The following is a 21,624-nucleotide window of genomic DNA, read 5'->3' as shown; positions in this document are numbered from 1 at the left end:
GAAGCTGGTTGGTGATCCTTCATTCCTTTTTTTTATAAATTTTTTTATTGGGTTTTCACAATTTACACAAACACAGACAATACACAACACAGACAAACACAAAAACAAACACATGTAATTTCAAATCCCTAATTTCTTAACCACTTTCCCTGACTTCCCCACACCTCCCCTTCCTGCATCCCAACTCCAATAGTTCACTCAGCAAGTTCTTATCTCCAACTTTTACCTTATTAATATTTTACTTAATTCTTCTTAATTAACCAAATTTAACTTATAAACCTCAATTAAATCAAAATACACATCCTTTACATACTTTTCTAAGGTCGACCCAATTTCCCTTCCACAAATTTCCCAATTTTTATATTATTTACAAAACAAAATAACAAAAAACAACATATAATTATACACCCTTTGGGTTCCAAAACTCTCGCCCCCTCTTTCCCGGTTTCGATCCCCAAAGAGTATCCATCAATCTATCAGCTCTCAGCCCGGATCCCTCACGTCAGTGATCCTTCATTCCACTTCTGTGCATATTAAGTTCCAACTGCCAGTTGTCACATTATTCCTAGTGAAAAGGCTTTGGCTTTTTTAGGGATTGTCAGTTTAAACATCCTTTTCAATTTATTATACTATCATTTCCCCAAAACCCTTCACCTTTTCACAGGACCACCACATGTAGCATTGCTAAGCTGGTTGTCAGGGGAGACACGAGTCGGGCCCATTGGATGTTCCACAAGTAATTCCCCTACTAATCTCTTCTCATGCAAGATCTCATACCTTTGGGGGTAGCCGACGTCTGTAATGTCTTTGGTTCATGCTGGTGGATCGTTCTGATAACATCCGGGTCAGCACTGAAGAGTTCCTGGTCATTCTGCCAGAAGTTTCCTGGGGACAGCAGCAGGCAGCCATGTTCAGGAAGCAAGCCTCGAAGCTTCTTTAAATTGGGAAGGAGATCTGTTACCTGAAGGCAGATTTCTTCCAGACTTTTGATTCTGGAGCTGAAGGGGGGGGGGAGAGAAAAGCCAAGAGTTGCAGCAGATCAAGAGTATCCGCAAGAAAGGGACACTGCAATTCCACTGATTATTCATCCCAGTGATTCAGAAAGTGGCCACAGATATCAAATTCATTTTTGCAAGTATCCATCAGTTCTCTGAAGTGGCAAATTGCCTGTGAGCTCTCTTATGCCTATGGTTATTTTATATTCATATGCTCTACTGTTAAAAATTATGGTCTGGGCTCTGGTGGTTTTCCTTTCAGATATATTCCCTTTCTATGGTCATTCCAAAACACCTTAGCCAAAGTCATTTTTCCTCTTCTCCTGCTGTTACCATGTCACCATCACTTCTGCATTACAGTGGTACCTCGGGTTAAGTACTTAATTCGTTCCGGAGGTCTGTTCTTAACTGAAACTGTTCTTAACCTGAAGCACCACTTTAGCTAATGGGGCCTCTTGCTGCTGCTGTGCCGCCAGAGCACGATTTCTGTTCTCATTCTGAAGCAAAGTTCTTAACCCGAGGTACTATTTCTGGGTTAGCGGAGTCTGTAACCTGAAGCGTACGTAACCCGAGTTACCACTGTACTATCTACATTGTCCTCAAGCTCCCAGCCCTTATATTTGAGGTTCTCCACCTCTTCCATCTCTCACTGTTCCTGTTCCTCCCAACTCTGCTCTGCAGACAAGCAGAACTGCCACCAAGGGACTCATGGTCAGTTAACAGCTTCAAAAGCAAGTAGGTCTACCCAAAACAAGGAGAAGGAATCAGCAATCCAAATCCAAGTTTTGCATCCGGCGCAAATACAGGATATGTGGACTGACCATACAGAAGCTGAGATACATGGTTCCAAATATCTCCACATACCGCAGACAAAGTCAGGAACAGAAGGTACAAACAGAATCAAGGCTCTTGGAGCTCTGAGTCAAAGAACGTTCATATTTATTGATGATGATGATTATTATTATTATTATTATTACTATTATTTATTACACTTATCTACTGCCCTTCATCTGAAGGTCTCAGTGCGGTTCACAAGATAAAGATACTTTGTCCACGGTAGGAATGCTGGCTCCCTGCGCCAGCACACACCAAATAACGTGATCAAGAGCATATCAGGATAAAGCCCAACCACTTTCCTGCAATCGTGCTAATGTGCATTCTTCCTATAGAAATACAAAGTGGCTCACACTCATTGCATCCAGCTTTAGATATAAGCTAGACCCTCAGACACGAACGTTTTAAGGGTGCCACAGTCAACAATTTTTATCTGGCAAACAACTTGGGTTCTGTAGCAGATCCTGAAGACTAGGTTTAGTTTATATAATTTACAGTTCAAGCTCTCACAACAGTATTTTGAGGAGAGGGGGGATCAGTTGGCATCAGATTAACAGCCTGGGAAAGGGAGCCAGGCCAAGGGAGTAACGCCTCTGACCCTCCTCTGAACAAGAGACGCTCTCCACAAATACAAAAGTCAAGCGATCCCTCTGAAAAGCCAGGAAATCAACAAGTCTCAGGCTGTCCAATTCTGGATCCGATATTATATGTTCTACCAGCATGAGGAAGCTCCTCACATATTAAGCACATCCAACCTTGCCTATAGGCAGCTGGCTGTACACAACATGCTGAATGTCAAGAAAAACAGAAGGGAGCAGTTAGGAAGCCCATCCTCATATTTAGGCGCTAGGCAAAAACATACTTCTTCTCCCCCGCCTTTGGCTAATTATGGCCTTTTAAATGGGGAGAGGGGAGGTACTGTTTATTATTTTATATATTTTTGTGTTCTTATACTGTAAACCACTCTGTGATCCTCAGATAAGGGTGGCATATAAACTTAATACCTTAAAGGTCCATAAATAGCAACACCCTAGAGGTCCCGGGCCCTAAGGAAGTCAGATTAGCCTCAACCAGAGCCAGGGCCTTTTCAACACTGGCTCTGGCCTGGGGGAACGCTCTGTCTCATGAGACCAGGGCCCTGCAGGATCTGATTTCTTTCCAAAGGGCTGTAAGACAGAGTTGTTCCGCCTGGCCTTTGGCTTGGAGTCAGTTTGATTCCCTCCCCCTCTTTCTTTTTTCCTTTCTCCTCCTGTGATGAGCCTGCATTTTAATATTTTAATGTTGTATTTTAATCTTGTTTTTAAGTTGTATTCATTCAACTTGTTTTTATTATTGGTTGTTAGCCGCCCGGAGCCCAGCCTTGGCTGGGGAGGGTGGGGTATAAATAATTTTTTTATTATTTTTATTATTAACAAACAAACGAATAATTGAGGTCCACCTACCCGTCTTGCAGGGCATGGTTTCTGATTTCCTCCACCAGCTGGAAGACACGAGAGAGCGGGGACCGAAACACATCAACAGCCAGGAATGTCTTGGGCCATGGAGAGACAGTGGCTTTCACCAGGACCTGCTGAATGTAGGCTACAGGAGCGCCTGTGTACTGGGAGGGAGAAAATGAGATGAGACAACTTTATGACAGGAGACCAAAGTTGCAGCAAAGTACGGCAGATGAAGGTCATGGACTACATGGAATTGGCAGAGATGACTGGCAGAATCCGTGACCAGGGAGAAGAGTCGGTGGAGGAAGATTGGAAGAAGTTTAAAGATTACTTGCAGAAGCACTGTAAAATTAAGGAATGTTGAAATGACGTTTGAGCGAAAATAAGTGGTACTGGTAAAGAGATGCTTAAGAAAATGTAAATAGGGATTGATAATTGGAAATGGATATTTATAATAATAGGTTAACATATGGAGTAAGGAGGAATGTTAGAGGGTAAGGATTTGCTGAATTTAATATTTGAACTGGAATACAAAATGGGAGGTGTGACGAGGTCAAGAAACTAGTGAAGAAAATGTAAGATTTGAAAATATTAATCTATTTTTCAGTTTTGATTTTTGGCTTTTCTCTTTGTTCTTATTCTTTATTCTTTCTTTTATCAACTGTTTTTCTACTGTGTATTTTTTATTTGTTTTGCTTTTGTAGTTTGAATGTTGGAATTTGTTGGAATTTGTTTTTATTGTTTGTGAAATATTAATAAATATCATTTTAAAAAAAACAACGAAGTTGCAGCAAAGTACTCTTCAACCAGCTCCTTTCCCTGTGTGCCATTTGTTTAGCTAACTGTATCCAAGCCTCTTCGTGCTGCAGCTCTTTGGCTACAAGGGTGGAACAGAAGCCCAATGCAAGAGCACATGCTATTCTGGGCCTTAGGAATATGAAAGTTAATGAAAGTTAATGATAAAAATATAAAAAGTTAATGATAAAAATATAAAAACGGTGGCTGCGTTTTCTCTGCCTGTGTTTTCTCTGAGCCACACCACCCCAAATGCTACCAGGCTCCTCCATTTCATGCGTGCTCGTTGCACACACTGTGGTAATAGCAATAGTAACAGTACCCAGTCAGGCCTCTCGTTCGGCTCTCCTTGCTGGTGGGTGGGGTAGGCTGGAGGCTGTGCGTAGTCCTTCACAGGGGTGGTGTATTCAACAGGTCCAGTGCCGGGCAATGGGAGTTTCAGCAGTGGGTAGCTGCAAGGCAGAAAACAGGCAGCGAAACAATTTTAGGCAAGCCCAAGCGATGAAATAATAAAAAAAAATGGGCAAAGACTTTACGTCCTTTCTCCCACCCTGAAACTGAACATCCATGACAAATGCCAGAAGAGAAGTCATGCGCAGAAGGCATGTGGTGCTTTAAAAGACCTGCACATTTTTTAACAGCAGCATGAGCTTTTGCAGGCAAGAACATTGCTGAGGCCTCAAAGCAAACCGATTCCACTTCAAGGCAGCCACGTCCCATTGTCACACAACTCTCACAGATACAAAATTTTCCTCTGACCTTCAGCTACTTCTGCACTTCCAACATTTCCTTCAACTGTGAACTAGCGAAAATTGCCAAGGCCTTTTCTAAACAGAACGCAGTATTGCTCTGTATGATTTAAAATGCAGGGAATACAGACTCTGAGAACACACTCCCCACCCACCCTCAAATTCCTTCCCCTCAAATAATTCCTTCAGACTGCAACAGCAGAAGTAGCTATGGCCGAAATTTTAACCAGTTTGAGAAAACAGACTTTCTGTTAAAAGAAAATTAATTCTGGCTGCATCTCTTCTGTGTCTCTTCTCTTACAGCGGTTTTCCATATGAAAGAGAACATGATGTTTTCTCTTGCTGCCAAGTCCTATGGCAAGGTCACAATTCTGTTTATTAGTGACCAATACCTTCTTACACTCATGCCAAATGTTTCATAGCAGCAAAACACCGTTGCTATAACACTGCCAGCCACATGACTACCTAGTCCGGCACTGCAAAGGCACTCCAGGACTAAAGGAGACAAAGGGAGCAGGAAAAAGTTTGGACAGAATAAAATATTTCTTCCTCTCTGAAAGTTAATGGAAATGGGAGTAGATCCCACACAGGCTTCAGAGCCTTGCTAAGCAGCCAAGCCTACACAGCGATGAAAGAATAGCCCTTTCATGTCAGACATTTTAGCCCGCTACTGCAATTTGGCACCTCTCAAAAGATCTGCTAGCCCAAACCACAAGTACAGTGGTACCTCGGGTTAAATACTTAATTCGTTCTGGAGGTCTGTTCTTAACCTGAAACTGTTCTTAACCTGAAGCACCACAGATTCTGCTAGCGACTGAGGCAGCCACGCTGAGATGGGCTGTGCAGTCAGAACGGTTTAACCAAGGCAATTAAGCCTAGAACGGCGGCAGTTTACGCACGAGTAACTCAAACCCATTACAGTATCTAAACTTGCCCCGTCTGGGTGTTCTTTGCAGAAACACAACTGTTTCCTCCTGGGCCCTTTGGCCTCTCCTCAATACTTTCACAGTGTTTTTGAAATGAAAATGCACAACCACGTGGTCCACTTGAAGACAAGGCACACACACAATGGATACTGCGGAAGAGAGACTTTACCAGCAGGCCAGGACACAGAGGCCGGTGAAAAGGATGATAGGGATGGGGCAGGAAGCACACAGCAGCCCGTGGTTGTAGAACGCCCGTGATATCTTCTCCCGCAGTCTGTCAGTCAAGGTCATTCTCAGCTGTCCATCAGCTAACTGCCATCCCGGAATGTATTAGGGCAGTTTCATCAGAGTCCACCATGGGTGGCACTTCAGAAAAGGCACGGCATGCAAAACAGAATTCTGGAAGGGAGAGAAGAGAAGGCAGCAGCTGGTCAGTGCAACAGGCAAACCGTCACCTAGGGGTAGAGAGATTCCTTTCCCACATTAACAGTGCCATCCTGTGCATGTTTACTCAGAAGGAAGGCCCACTCTGTTCAGTGAGACACATGCGCAAAGAAATGTGCACACAAGACTGCAGACAAAGAGCACTTCTGCAGGGAACTCTCATGCCTGACATAAAAACCTTTTATGTCTTGGCAAAACCCTCTCATTCACAGAAAATGGCACATGAATCAAACATCTGTATACTACATTGTAGGTACAAGCTCCAGTGGCTTACCACGGACAGTGGTGCTCAGACACAGGACTCAAACCACACATAAGATACCTGGATTTATCAAGTTTTCTAAACTTATTCTGATTTTGCAACCTTTCTTTCCTTGATTTTTCTTCCAGATCTCTCTTACAGCCCTTCTCAGAATTATTTTCCATTTTTTCCTCAGTGGCCTTCTGGATTTATGATTCCCGATATGGGAAAACACATGATTTCTGTAAGTGATCCTGGGACCTTTGGTGTGTGCGGCAGGTCTAACAGCAACAACAACTTTGGAGGGGCTGTGTCTGCCTGTTCGATTGGGCTGCCAACAAACCCGGGAGGAGGCAAGGCATTACCTGGGCTGGTCTAGTTCACCTGACATCAGCAAAGGCAACATGGAGAAACTAACCCTTGATTGCTAAGCAGGTCAGTTGAAACACTGAACTTTCCCATAAGCTCAACCTCAGAAAATAGCTGTGCCACCTGACTCTTGTGATCATCATAGTCTTCAGCCCTGAAAGCAGTGTATTTGCCACCAATTGTAACAGAAATGGCATTCAAATACTAACCAGAAAGAGGAGGAAAAGCAAAGACAAAGGAGACAAAGACAAAGCCTTGAAGAGAATGCCAAGGATTCCAGGAGGAGACCCCTTGGGTGCCAACATCTGAAGAACACTGCTCAGTGGCTCACTACCAGTAACTGATTAAGATAGCAGGTAGCAAAGACCAGGAAGCAGAAGGCATCATCCACATACTCTCCTTCACAACACATGCTGATTATCTATGAAACCGAGCTATGAAATCTATGAATCTCTCATACAGCCGAGCTGTATGAGAGATGACAGAGACAACAGTTTGGCAGGACAGCTATAGTTGAAATTATTTGTGCTTTGCCATGTGCACAACTGCCAAGTCAAACACAGGTGGGAGGAGAAGTATATTTCCCACTCCCTCCACTTTAAAACAAAAACAAAAAAACCATAGCACGCTACAGTACATTTCCGAGCACAATTCAAAGTGTTGGTGCTGTCCTTTAAAGCCCTAAATGGCCTCGGTCCTGTATACCTGAAGGAGCATCTCCACCCCCATCATCCAGCCCGGACACTGAGGTCCAGCGCCGAGGGCCTTCTGGCGGTTCTCTCGCTGCAAGAAGTGAGGTTACAGGGAACCAGGCAGAGGGCCTTCTCGGTGGTGGCACCTGCCCTGCGGAACGCCCTCCTAGCAGATGTCAAGACAATAAACAACTATTTTACTTTTAAAAGACAACTGAAGGCGGCCCTGTTTAGGGAAGTTTTTAATGTCTGATGCTGTACTGTTTTTAATATTCGGTTGAAAGCCGCCCAGAGTGGCTGGGGAAACCCAGCCAGATGGGCGGAGTATAAATAATAAATTATTATTGTAATTATATTACGTGTTAGTAAGCATATTGTATTTTCAGATCGTGTAAGCACACAATGTTCCTTTATTTCCACCATCATATTCTGATAGGGTGTTGGATAATTCTGCATGAAGCAACATCACACAAACATGGTAACACCCCTGTCATATAACAAGGTTGTGAAATGCACCAGAAAGAGAATTCAGAAACGAAGCACCCCCTTATTTGTCAACACATTTGCTGTTCCTATGTTTGTTGTGTAGATCTGAAAGACCCTGAAAGTAACAAGTTGTACAGACATGTAGAGCTGGATGAAGCCAGAGAACTTTAGGTAATATTCGCAGCGGAGCCTTGGGTACCTCTGAAGGCCAGCTGGTGAGGAAGCCATTCGTCAGTGGTAAGATGCCCCAGGCCTTGATTCCCAGAAACTCAAGTTTAAAGTATTCTGGGAAACATATTCCTCTGCCTGGGACCCCACAGAGATGCTCCCACTCAGAACCAATGACCCTGGGCATGACAACGGTCTGACTCAGAAGAAAGCAGCTTTTATTTTAGAATTATTATTATTTTTAGAATAAACCTGGACAAGGTCAGGGATCAAGAGGTCAATTTGAGGTTTTTGGGACATGGGTAATGAAGGTGTTGATTTTTCCAGTTTCTACTAGGCTACATTTAGACAAGGTATTGTCAAGGATATTACATGTCTGGCCTTCTACCTGGGTCTTAAAAGGCTCAGCGTCTTAACAGCTTATCAAAGGATTACCCAGCAGAAGAACTGAAACCAAACCAGCCAATGATGCAACAACACAATAGTGTGATTTGGTGCTTAGTGCTGAAACAGCCTTGATTATAGATCTCATCAAGAGTACTACTTGTTCCCCCTGTCATCAAACAGCAATTGCTACTCCCAAGATGACAAAAACTGAGAGCTTGCGTCTCCAAAAGGGTGAATGCGATGATAATGATCAATACCAAGATGATAGTCTAACATGCTTGTGTGTTGAGCTCACTGCTTTATGGGCAACCTGCCAGGATCAAAGCCTTCCACATGCGCTGTGTTAGACAGATTTGAGGCTTCACATGGCAGGACAGCGTCTCAAATAGAGATGCGCTCTCCCAAGTCCACATTTCCAGCACGTTCGCATTCCTGTCTTAGTGACATCTACGTCAGCTTGCTGATGTCTACAGAATGGGAAATGGCAGGATCCTGGAAGACGTGTTCTATCAGGAGCTGGCCTCAGGCACCAGGCCCACTGGCAGACCAACTCTGTGTTACAAAGGGGTCACCAAACGTTACATGAAGGCTGACAACATCAACTGTGCCATGTAGAAATCCCTTTCAGACAACCACAGTGCCTGGAGATAATCAGTCAGGTCCTGTATCCATAGCAGTGACCAGAGGAGGAATGACCGCTGGGAGGAGCACAGAGATGCCATGGTACGCCTGCGTCAGCACAACCTGACACCTTCCTCTGCCCCACCTGCAACTAAACATGTCTCTCCCATATCTGTCTCCTCAGCCACAGCAGGCGCTGTGTATCTCTGACGATTTGACTTCACCCCCAAAGGCACACTCCTCCATTGTCTCCCAAGACAAGATGCCAACCAACAAGCTATGGAGACCAGTGAGTATCTCGTAACATTACTCCAATACCACCAAGCAAACCTGTAATTCCTAAGCAAATGTGTTACATTTTCTGTGAAAAATACTGACTGACTGTAAAGACAGATGGGATTAAAAGCCTGGGAGAAGAGAACAGGCTATATAATACAGGAGGCCTGAGAATACAGCTGGGTGAAATTCAGGCTTGTGAGATCCACTTGTCACTGGAATCCCAAGGTCCACCAACCAAAGTTAGACAATTCACAGGATGCTTCTGAGCACATCCTCAGGCCAGGAATTTGTTTTCAATCCCAGAACCGAGCTCACAGCACTTTCCCCATGCTTACTTCATTTCAGCAGACTGATTTGGGAAGACGGGAGCCTTTTAACTGTCCCTACTGAAAAATGAGTGGGCATTTGAGAACTTTGTCGTATCTAGCGAAAGTCATGCAGATCTGCCTTCTGCACACTCCACCCTTAGAATAAAGGGGCAGAACACCACCTACGACAGGATGCAAAACAATGCCCACTCTTACACACAATGAATAAGAAGTCCCTTTGAGCTCAGGAGGTCTTCTCCCAAGTAAGGAAGCTTCAGATCACAGCTAAAATGCAGCCAATAGCTCCCTGCAAGCTAAATGGCCAGTGAACAGCAGCTAGTCGATAAGTGGCTTTCACACATCATATACAAACAAAGCAAGGTAATAAAAACAGTTGTTCTCATTGGCTCCTGCCCTTTGGAAGTCTATTAAATTTGGCCTTTGGATGCCTCAAGGGACCTGAGGTGGGTATTGTTGTTGTTGTTGTTGTTGTTGTTGTTGTTGTTATAGCACTATATACCGTATTTTTCGCTCTATAACACGCACCAGACCATAACACGCACGTAGTTTTTAGAGGAGGAAAACAAGAAAAAAAATATTCTAAACGAAATAGTGGATATATGATTTTTGTGGTTCATGCTGCGGCCACAGACATGTGATCTGACAGTGAGTTTGGAGTAGCCCAATGCAAAAATCCTGAGGATCCATGTGGATCCATGCTTTGTAACCACGGAGGAGAGAAGGAAGGGGAACCATGGATCCTCTGCTCACGACTGCAGCAGATCCCCCCCGCCACCTGCAGGCATTCGCTCCATAACACGCACAGACATTTCCCCTTACTTTCTAGGAGGAAAAAAGTGAGTGTTATGGTGCAAAAAATACGGTAGTTAGGCTATGAACCACTCTATCAATGGGGAAATGGCAGGTGAAAGTAGAATACCCCTAACCAATCCTAAATACAGTTGAAGTTGTCATGCTTGTGGTCTGGCACCAAATTTCTGCATGGTCTGAAAAACTATGGCTTGCAAGAGCCAACTTTATGGTTGAAGAAAGTTGAAGAAGAGTGTGCGCCAGTCAGAAGCTTGTAATGCTAAACCATGGTTTAGCATTATGGCTGACTAGCCCCTTATTTACACCAAACCTCATTTTCCATTTTGTTGCTTGCTTGCTAGCCACCTGCCTGCTGCCCCATAATAATCCTTAAAAGCAAAGCACTGGTGATTCCACATGAAGTAAGTCACCTCAGCCTTGAATTCAACAACTCACCTGTTGGTGAGCCATAGGCGACCAGGAATTCCATACAGGGGATTGAGCTGGTGGGGAAGGGAAAGATCATTCCAACTGTCCTCTGAAAGCTCACTTTGCTTCTGTGCTAGTTAAAGGAAAAAAGTCTCTTCCACCACAACTTGCATGGAGCTGGCAGAGTGGGGACAAATCACTCTGCCCTTCCTCCACCAGTCAGCTTGACAGAAAGTAATCGTTTTTTACTTGCCTGTGCATCCTTGCTGACTGCAGAGAAGAGGCTCATTCATCATAGCTAATGTGGAAACGCAGGCTACTGAATTCTTAGCAGACTAGTTCAAAATGTGCAGCTACTATCTTTTGTGACTTATTTACCTTGCTACGATGCTCAGGTAAACAAATATGGTCTAATAAGGGAGATGGATAAAGAGGATACCCAAGTTCAAATATCAACTGTACATGATCTCACTTGGCAAATGTTCTTGCTTGCCAATTCCTCTGCCGCAGCCCATTCACCCTTCCCTTACTCACGTCTCCCATCCATAGGCTGGCAGCCGGGCTGCCCCCGCCATCCCTGGGTGCCTGGGCAATGGAGAGACCTCCCCCCCAGCCGCCCTGTCGTTGTTCTTCCTCTTCCTCCTCTTTGCAGTGATACCCTTATGCCAAGACCTGGCTTCCCCCCACTATGCCCTCTCTCTCCCTGCTTGCTTGCTTGCTTCAGTGCCATGGGGTTCCCCGCTTCTTCCTGCTAGAGTGGCCCATTTTTGTTGACAGGGTAGACTTCTCAGTATTGAAATTGCAGAGTGGAGCAACGGCACATCTGTTACAATTAAGTCATCCAATTTCAATACTGAGAAGTCTACCCTGTCAACAAAAATTGCTGAAGGCAATCCATAGCGTTCCTGAATTTTATTAAATTTAGATCCCACCCTTCCTCCCAAGAACTTTAGCTTTTCGTTATGTTGCTAGAGACAGTAGCTCTAGATGAGTTCAGTACTTTGCTGGTGCTTATCTGAATATTTCATCTCAATGTTTGAAAACAAAATTGTAGCATTGAAGCTGCAAAGGTGTAATTTGCTAATTTGCTTCACTCACTTGGGAAAAGGGCAAAACAAGAAAGCAGCTGGTTTATTCCTTTAAAATGCAATCAAGTTAAGTGAAATACGAGAATGGAGAAGTATTTGGCTTGAAGTTATCAAAAGCGATCAGAGGAGAGTTAAAGGAGAAAAACAAGGAAGAGAGAAATGAGACTCCAGGCTACTCTCTCTGGCAATACAATTTCACAATGTCTGCATCATATAACAGGCAGGAAGAGAGACCCCTGATGTTTGTCAATATCATGTGAAATTTCACACAAAATAAAACACTTATTTCTATAAACACAGGTACTAGGCAAAGGGTAAAGAGGGTAGCATATAATTCCTGGTAACCTTACCCTTTCACTCTGAATTTGTCTAAATCCCTTTCAGACCATACAAGTCAGGGGCATCTTGGGGTAACAAATTCCTATGCACTGTGCAAAGAAATACCTTTTGCCTATCCTGACCCTTTCAGTTTCACCGGGATGGTCCCAGAGTCTGGTACAGTATTATGGTGGGGGTGGGAAGGTGGGTGTGAAATGTCTCTATCTACTTTCTCAACACTATATAATTTTATGCACCTCTTATCATGTCCTCCCTTATTATGCTTTTCCCAAAACTAAATGGCCACAAACTTTGTAACTTTTCTTGCAGGAGAGTTGTCACAGATAACCCTGCCCATTAAATAACCATCCCCAAGATCATCATAGCATAGAAAGGCAAAAGAGTTGTACTTTGAAATAGGATTTTCACTACATCAGTTAAGCAGACACCAGCAATCTCCTACATACTCCAGGCATGCATTCGGTACTCATAGGCGACCCACAAACACTTCTCACCTTACTTAGCCAGCCATCATCACCTCATTCTCACTCCTTGGTATTAATCATAGGGATTAACTTGGAGCAGTTAATCTCTATATCATTGAAACAGTCACCATATAAAGTTCACTGTTGCCCACTTACCTCTATGGCTTACCAAAATAAATCCATGATGCAACACCTGTCACAACCGCCCCTCTTCAAACTCAAAAGATGTCTCCATACAAACAATAAAAAGATGACTTAAGAACTAGTAAATCTTAGCTGCCCTAATTCCTTCAGCAATCGTTGGGGCATTTTCATGAGTTCTCAGCTTGAGGTTAGCTCCATTTGAAAATTGCTGCGCAAGTCAGTTTCCTAGAGAAAAAGTTCGGTTTTGAAAACCAAGACTGTGAACTGAACAATGACCCCACTTTGTGAGTATGGTAACAGAGTGAACTCAGTAAGACCAATACACCACTGTTCTCCCTTTTCGTTCTCATGGGAAGAACTGTGCCCTTGCAATATATAGGTGCACACAAAAGCAAAGTGAGAACAGAGCCCTTCCTATGGTTATAACTGAAGCACTTGTCACTGGAAGCTGGACAATGTTTGCAAATCCTGGCTGACCAGTTCAAGAATTTGAACTTCAAGACCTCTCAGAACTGTGGCTTGTTCTCTGTAGTATGTGTTCTGTTCTATCTAGTGACACCCTTAGATTAGAATACTGAGGACAGAGGGGAGAGGAAGGAAATATTGAACTAAATAAAAATTCTATGGTTCTCAGCAATAAACTCACTTGCTCCCTTGTAATAAAGCAGGAACACACAGGGGAAAGTAGATTCTAACCTGTTATTGCTGATTGGGAGAAAAGAAGCAGTAACACATAAGCTCATCTGCACTATCCTTTTTAATGTAGGTTTTGCTGGCAGGTTCAGAGCTACCTTGCATTCTTCCATCATTAACCACGTAAGATGATGGAGCTGCTTTGGGCTTGGAAAAACAGCAGTGAACCAATAGCAATACAATCTTGGCCATAACAGTAGACAAAACGAACAAGGCAAATGTAAAGTTCTCAACAACTGAACTACTCATGAACCTCTCTTTTGTTTATTCATATAGCAGCAGCAGAAGTAGCAGCTAGGGAGTTCACCTACAAAGATGATGTAACTAACACCTCAAATTACAACTTCAGTTCTAGAAGATAAAATGTGTGGTGGAGAGAAGAAACAGGTTTCAGAATCATCTCTCTAATGGAAGAGAAAGGCAGTCCTTCCCAAAAGAATTGCAGTATTGCAACAACAAAATTTGGAACCAGCAGTTTAAGCATTTTATCCAATCAGTACTACAATTCCATAGTAGGTGGAAATAGTTTCCTAACAATTAAAAGACTTAAGGCAAATCCATGGATTATAACACGTTCTCATTAATTTTCTATAATTATTTCAATACATTTTGTTCTACTGCAAGTTTGAGGCTGTGTTTTAATTTGTGAGTCAGAACTACCATTCAGCACCAAAACGGACCTTGCAGAGCCGTTCTCACAAGTCATGGTTTCTCTAGCACTAAGTTTCACAGAACATGTGCCAAAGGTGTCTGCTGAACAACAATTGCAAATATTCCCAAAGCGCTACCACACTCCAAATTAGGAAACTGTAAAAGGACAGTGTCTATAATTTTGACTTGCTTAAAAATATCTCTCATCCTTTCATGAACTGATGGTTGATACCTGTATGAACTGAGAAATGCAAAATGGTAGATGTCTTTAAAAGCAATCGTTTTAAGCTACATCAAGGATCCCTTTCCCTGTTAACATTTTAACTCCCTCAATATCTACCACAGAACTTCATCACACCATGAAGGTTTCTGGGGTTTTCTGGGGTGAGGATGAGGGCCAAGCAAAAGACAAGGACGAGTTACTCTGCACAAACCAAGAGGTTGTCTTAGTTTAACATTGTTTAACATTGAACAGCACAATGTACTTTCCAGTTTCCATTTGCTGGAGAATTGCAAACCATGGCGTGTCAATTCAGATTCACATCAACCACTGTTAAGCTTCCTGAATCATAGTTTCGCTGCTGACTGAACTGAGCATTTAAAATTTTCAGTTGCTGCAACTGGAAAGGCTACTGCTATTACTACCAAAGACCTCTCTATCATAGTTAGAAAGCATCAGGAACATTATGGTTACAAATTACTAGGCCAGTAACCTCATCCAAATGCTTGCTTTGAGAAGCCTCAGTGGACTGGTATTGCAATTATAGCAGATATTATCCCACAACAAGATAACATAATGTATGAGACTTTTGCGGGGAGGGAAGATGCTAGAACAGAAACTGCAGAACAATGTGGTGTTTTATTTCCATTTCATAAGTTCATTAATAACAATGCATGGATGCTAGCTGCAAATAGAACCATTTCACTTTGTGTAACTATAAAGAAAAAGGGTTTTAAGTGTTAACCTTATGGTATCTGATCCCAATTAAAATTAAATGGTGCAAGAACTGGCCTTTTGTTGAGAGAACACTCAGAACTAGGGACCTACATACAACAGGGGTATTAGAATAGTGAAGTTTTTTGAATCTGTGCAAATTAGTACTATGCAAAATATGAAATGAGAGTTAAATTCCAGAGATGACAAGCAAGGACCTGAGAGTGAGCAAAGAACAAGAACTCAAGGGCTGGGCCAAGCGAAGGCAAGTTGAAGCAAGAGACAGAGAGGATGTTCATGAGATGAAGAAAAGATTAGTAGTACTGAGGTCAGGGATCAGGGAGGGCAGAAATGATGTGGAGATAAAGTGGGGAGGAAAAAGAAAATAAGGAAAGTGATCAGGTGGCAGGAAAAAAATAAAAGCAAGTGAGTGATCAGATACAGGATCCCTTCCAATTCTTAGATTCTTAGATGAACAGGACCACTTCCTTCCATCCCTCAAGCCTTAAGATGCACAACATGAATGTTCTCACTCAACCACAGCGCTTCCTATTGTGAATACGGCATGGAACGACACATAAATTAATCTTACTGCCTTTTAGCTGTGCTTTTGTTAGAGGCAGAAATCTAAGAAAGCAACACAACAGGCTAATTGTCAGAGATGGCATCACAGCACAGTTCACAGTTGTGAACGCATTTCCTATAGCTTTGGCCTAATCAAACAGAGCTCGGCAGCGAGGAAGATGGAGATGTCATTTTACTGACAACTCAATATTTTAGCTAAGCATGGCAGGGACACAAATTCGCGCAAGATTTTTTTTAGTTTATCTGCAAGTAACTTCTTACAGCTATGTCGTGACTTGCCTGTCCATGATTGCAAACTCTATACATATGGAAGTGCTCTCAAACTCCGAAATATCTTACTTTTCAAGTCCTGGATTAGCATTTTTTCCTTTCCACTCACTGATCTCTGGACCCAACCCAATGACTTCATACAAAGGATTTCACTCACAAATCCTCAGAGGAGAAACTTTTTTTTTTGCGGTTCTTGTTTTTATCTTGAGTCTCGTCAGGGAAAAAGGCAGGGTGTATATATAAATCTATAACAACAATAATAAAAGACTCACTATGTAAGGTGTTGAGAGAAACCTAGCATCTAGTAAAATTATCAACCTTATAATGAACTCTGAATGAAGTTAACAATGTGTCCAATAAATAGCCCAAATGCTTGGATGTGCATACATTCCTTCCCTGTATTCTTTTCGGTGCCTGATGAACATTTGTATTTAGACAACCCTCCTCAGATTAGAAAGTTCGATTGAGTTTTAAATTGTCATAGCTTATTCTATTGTGGTTTTAATTTTCTGTACGTTTTAAATTATGGTTGTAAAATTATACTCATAAATTTTTTTTCTTGTAAACCGCTTTGAGGTTTCTTCTGCAATCAAGTGGTATATAATTTTTTAAATAAATAAATAAGTACCCTACATCGCCAGGACCACCCTGGCTAAAGAAAGGCCCACCACCTCAAAAAATGTACAAATATATATACAGGGCAGAGCACACGAAATAATAATAATACACATATAAAATCAGCAACGTTTTTAAACCAAATATACATAAGTGTGTTATATGTATGGGTAGACTTACTGGAATAAATATGTTTTAGTAAAGATCTAAAACAGTTTAGCAAGGGTGCCTGCCTGTTAACAGGCAGTTCCAAAGCACAGGTAGGTGCTGCCACACCAAAATACGATATATACGATATCTTTATTGTCGTTGTCCCATGCAGAACAATGAAATTGAAAAACTACATAAAACTACATAAAAACTACATAAAACTACATAAAAACTACATAAAACATTCAAAAACCCCTAAAAACTCTGAAACCCCATTTTAAAATACACTATACTATAGAGACCCCTTATGCTGCGTTTAGAACCAGATTTGCATTTGCATAGAAACTGTTTCTCAATGAGATGAAGAAAGATTAGTAGTACTGAGGTCAGGGGTCAGGGAGGGCAGAAATGATGGGGAGATAAAAGTAGGGAGGAAAAAGAAAATAAAGAAAGTGATCAGGTAACAAGAAAATATTGATTTCTCAGAGACTGAGACATCGTGCAGAGTCACAGCAAGGGTTTGATTTTTATCCCACATTTCCCCAGCCTGGCACCATGTCTCTTCCATACGAAATTATGGCTAATCACTATTTTTCAAAAAAAACAACCCACACATAGTACTGTCCTTTAAGGAGAGTAGAATAGAAAAATCATAAATATTTAAATGCAGGTCAGAACACACATTTAATATGCACTGCGAAGGTTGCCAGCGTGGCATCTGTGTACCCCATTTTAAAGCCCACAGGGTTCCGGCCCCACAACACCTTGAGACAAGCATTCCTATGCAACCAATATAACAGGTTGCAGTGTGTGTGTGCGCTTGGTTGTGGTGCCCACAACAGTTTAATTGGCTTGCAAATGTGCCCTCAGGCCCAAGAAGGCTGGTGATCCCTGGTGAACTGCCACCCTGAATAGCAGCAATGGAAATGTAGGTTAGTGATTAACAATCCATATTATGCTTGGTTTTAAAAAAACAAAAACAAAAAAACCAGTTGTTAATCCCACTAGATAAGAGCCTTGAGGATAATGTAGTTTTCTGTCTGAGCTAACAAAAGAAATTATGGTAGAAAACAAGGGGAATTTCCTTTTGTGAACTCCCGAAGAATGTCTCTATTTCCATTTGCTTACCTGTTTCATGCAATACATTATTTCCTATGGGAGTCCTTAGTGCTACACGTCTGCAGTATGCAAACAAAGCAATCACAGATATGGCCAACAGCACTTTCTGTGGGGCACTGCAGCAATTGTGAGAATGCCGCTGGCTTTTCCATAACTGCCCAGTTCAAAACCAGCTTGCAATGCATACCACAATCAGGATCGCCTGCATGCAACATACCGTGCAAGCTACAGAACTGACACTAGACGTGTGCACATAGCACGGTCCCCTTCCACGCTTTTACTGCTTTGCCATGTACCCAAGCAACGTAGTTTTCCCTTTCATGTGCCACAAAACAACTGTCACCACTGCTTCATGACTATAGTATATTATTGGTGTTTTGCCATGGTGAGTAATAGGGCTCTGCGCTGAGCCAAATCAGGAAAATTCAGAGGGTCAAGGTTAAGTCCACCACACACAGCCAAGGATTGCTGTGAGTCAGGTTGGATGGGCCCAGAGCGATCTCTGGCTGTCAGGGGATGGGACATCTGGCAGGAAGAAGAGCCAGACTGAGCCCTACCTGGGTGTCTTCCTGGGAGAAGGTAGACTCAGTGCCATAGCTCTCCACCCTGTTCAACACCCCTGCCATGCGGGAGCAATGCCTCCGTAAAACAGCATCAAGCCTGTAGAGTGTGGGTAATGCTTTGCAAGCGGCTTTCCTGCAGCACTGCACAGGATCAGGACTGTTAAGCAGGACGATCCAATCCTGTGAAGTGCTGGTTGCTGCTCCTTCATGATCAGCTTCCCACTTGTGAAGGAGGAGCACTGTGCAGGATCAGATAATCCTGCTTACCAGCTGCAAAGCAGGATGATCTTATACTACACAACACTGGCGCACATCCCCCCCCCCCACCAAAAAACCACCCTTTTTAAAACCTTACTTCCTGTCCATAAAGCAAACCAGCTGAGACCAACATTCTTTCTCCTCAGGAAGATTTCATATTGCATCAACCCAGATCCATTTTTTACAAGGAGAAATGTTACCACTCTGCCTGCCCTCAAGGCAACATGATGTGAAGTTTATTTCAAAAGGGAACATTTGCATGTTATTTAATGGATAATATAATTAAGTCATCAACTAGGTCTCGACACAGACACTACATTATTTCATTACCTTTAAATATAACATATATAATTTTAAGATTTCTCTTCTGCCTCTCTTTAAAAGAAAATCCCTAGATTGCTGACCAACAATTCATAAAAAATAAAAGTTACACATTTAAAAACAACCACCTAGACATCACATTAAGAGACTAGACTCAGCTAAAACCTGGCTACATAAGGCGGCACATAAAGGCAAACATAATACAGTGGTACCTCGGGTTAAGAACTTAATTCGTTCTGGAGGTCCGTTCTTAACCTGAAACTGTTCTTAACCTGAAGCACCACTTTAGCTAATGGGGCCTCCTGCTGCTGGTGCGCCGCTGCTGCGCAATTTCTGTTCTCATCCTGAAGCAAAGCTCTTAGCCCAAGGTACTATTTCTGGGTTAGCAGAGTCTGTAACCTGAAGCGTATGTAACCTGAAGCATGTGTAACCCAAGGTACCACTGTAACCGATTAACAAAACTCCCACTTATTTGCTTTCACAACTGCGAGGAATTCTATCATGTAGACCTGTGCACTTTTTTCCTTAATCACACCGATACTCCTGAAAGCCAAGTTTCTGCCCTCACTGACTCACAGGGTTGCAGGGAATGTATTTGAACACACACTAGGAAAATCTGACGGTGAAAGTAATGACTCAAGAGTAGAGGTATAGGGCATTGCTAATGCAACCACTTGCTTCATGAAGTAAGCCATTTCCTGTTAGCATCACGAAATAAGCTGTTCACTGTTAACACACACAGCATCTCTTTGAAGGGAAAAGCGTCTTAGCATAGTGAGCAGCAACCTGAGCTATGAATAAAGATGTCTGTGGTTCAAAGCTTGCCTCTGCTATGAACACCCTTGGTGGCTTTAGGCAAGCAACTGTCCCTCAGCCTCAGTCCCTCCACAGTAATGGGAGATAATAATAATAATACTAACATACTTTACAGGTCTGTTGCAAGCATTAACACTTGAAAATGCTATAATAAGTGTTGTTGTGAGTAGTGAAACCAGACTCAAACCCATTGCTTACTTTTAGATGTCATGCCCGTTTGCTCAGGATTTGCGGAAATAAATCTGATGTGAATCTAGCAGTCTTGACAGTACTGTACTTGTGCTATATACTGTTTTAGTTTTGTACTTTTTAGATGTTTTAGGTGTTAACAATTGTATTTTTTACTCTGCTACACACTTCTCTGGGCTCCTTTAAGAGGAAGAGGAGGGGGGGAAAAACCACAGAAAAAATATTATCATCCATTGAAAAAGAAGAATAGCCTAGCAAGCTTGTGTGTGTAAAGCTGAGTCCTCTTTCTACTCCAGCCAGAAGCAACATGACATTCCATGCTCACTCTGCCCCTCCAACCTAGAAAGTTCCCTCCATTCCATACTTTTCTCATCCCTGCCCCTAATGTCAAACCTATGCATGAAGGCCCAACAGGGCTTCCTCAAAGTAAGTACAGACAGCCCTACTTTGTCCCTTCCTACATCCCTAGAGCACACTGAAGACTATACTAGTTTTCGCCCCACATTGAGTTACCTGAGGCCTTTTTCTTATGTGGTAGACATGTGTTTGGGCTGTAAGTCTTGAAATTCAAATACTCCTCCACACCCACAGAGCAAGCTAAATAAATCATTGCCTAATGGAGAGAAAGTTAGACCACTGCCTTTCTCCATGACACGCTAGTTTTCAGCTACAGGGATTTGTGTTAGCATACATTGAAGGGTTAGCTAGCTTAATCTGTGAGACTAAAAACAAAAAGTCTTGCACTGTCTTAAAAAGGTTGACACCTTTTGTTAAAGCATGCACTTATGTGGATTCATCAGAAAGCTTATGGCACAATAAAATGCGTTAATCTTCAAGGTGCCACATCACCTTTTGTTACCATATATTGCAATGGACCTCACTTGGTAGGTGGCGCATAAGGGTATAACAATTTATTAGTGATATTTACTGGTGGGGAGAGAAGTGAAGCAGGAACATCCTGCAATGTCACTCACCTAACAGGGTTGTTGTAAATATTTTTATTGAACGGACAGACCATATACTACCCTCAACTCTTAAGAAGGACGGGATTTTAAAAATTAGACTGGTTCATTAACACACATATAACCTCCTCTTGAGCCTGCCCCTAGAAGCCGCCTGAGTAAGAGGCGACATGATCCCCGAAAACGTCTTGCGCTTTTTTTTAAAAGCCACTTGAAGAGGCGCAGTTGCGACAGACCGTGCTTCGCAAGACGAAAAACATCGCAAGACGAAAAGACTCGCAGAACGAATTCTTTTCGTCTTGCGAGGCACCACTGTAACATTGAGGATGATGAGAGGCAGGACTATGATGTTGAATGCGCTTCGAAATTCAGACCGTGGGAAGTCAAAACAAAATTAATACAATTTGGAAGACAATTGGACCTTTTTTATTTTTAGTGGATTTGATTTGATATGTTAATTGGATGTTTTTATTGGAAAATTAATAAATGCT

General features: G+C 42.4%; 1 protein-coding gene across 2 annotated transcripts in view; it reads right to left on the bottom strand.

Moving 5' to 3' along the window:
- The window catches only part of SCAP (SREBF chaperone), a 66,910-nt gene that overhangs the window by 43,981 nt on the left and 1,305 nt on the right, over positions 1–21,624 (bottom strand). For both annotated transcript variants that reach the window (XM_083466620.1, XM_083466619.1), the window contains exons 2-5: positions 5,908–6,137; positions 4,386–4,515; positions 3,272–3,429; positions 778–998 (exon numbers count right to left, since the gene is read on the bottom strand). In XM_083466620.1, the coding sequence (XP_083322746.1) occupies positions 778–998; positions 3,272–3,429; positions 4,386–4,515; positions 5,908–6,029 (631 nt within the window). In that variant the 5' untranslated portion in view covers positions 6,030–6,137. The remainder of the gene's footprint in view (positions 1–777; positions 999–3,271; positions 3,430–4,385; positions 4,516–5,907; positions 6,138–21,624) is intronic.

Source organism: Podarcis liolepis, assembly GCF_965112155.1.
Source record: "Podarcis liolepis genome assembly, chromosome: 12".
Classification (NCBI taxonomy): domain Eukaryota; kingdom Metazoa; phylum Chordata; class Lepidosauria; order Squamata; family Lacertidae; genus Podarcis; species Podarcis liolepis.
Note: the sequence above shows the minus strand (reverse complement) of the source record. Positions and strands in the feature narration are given on the sequence as shown.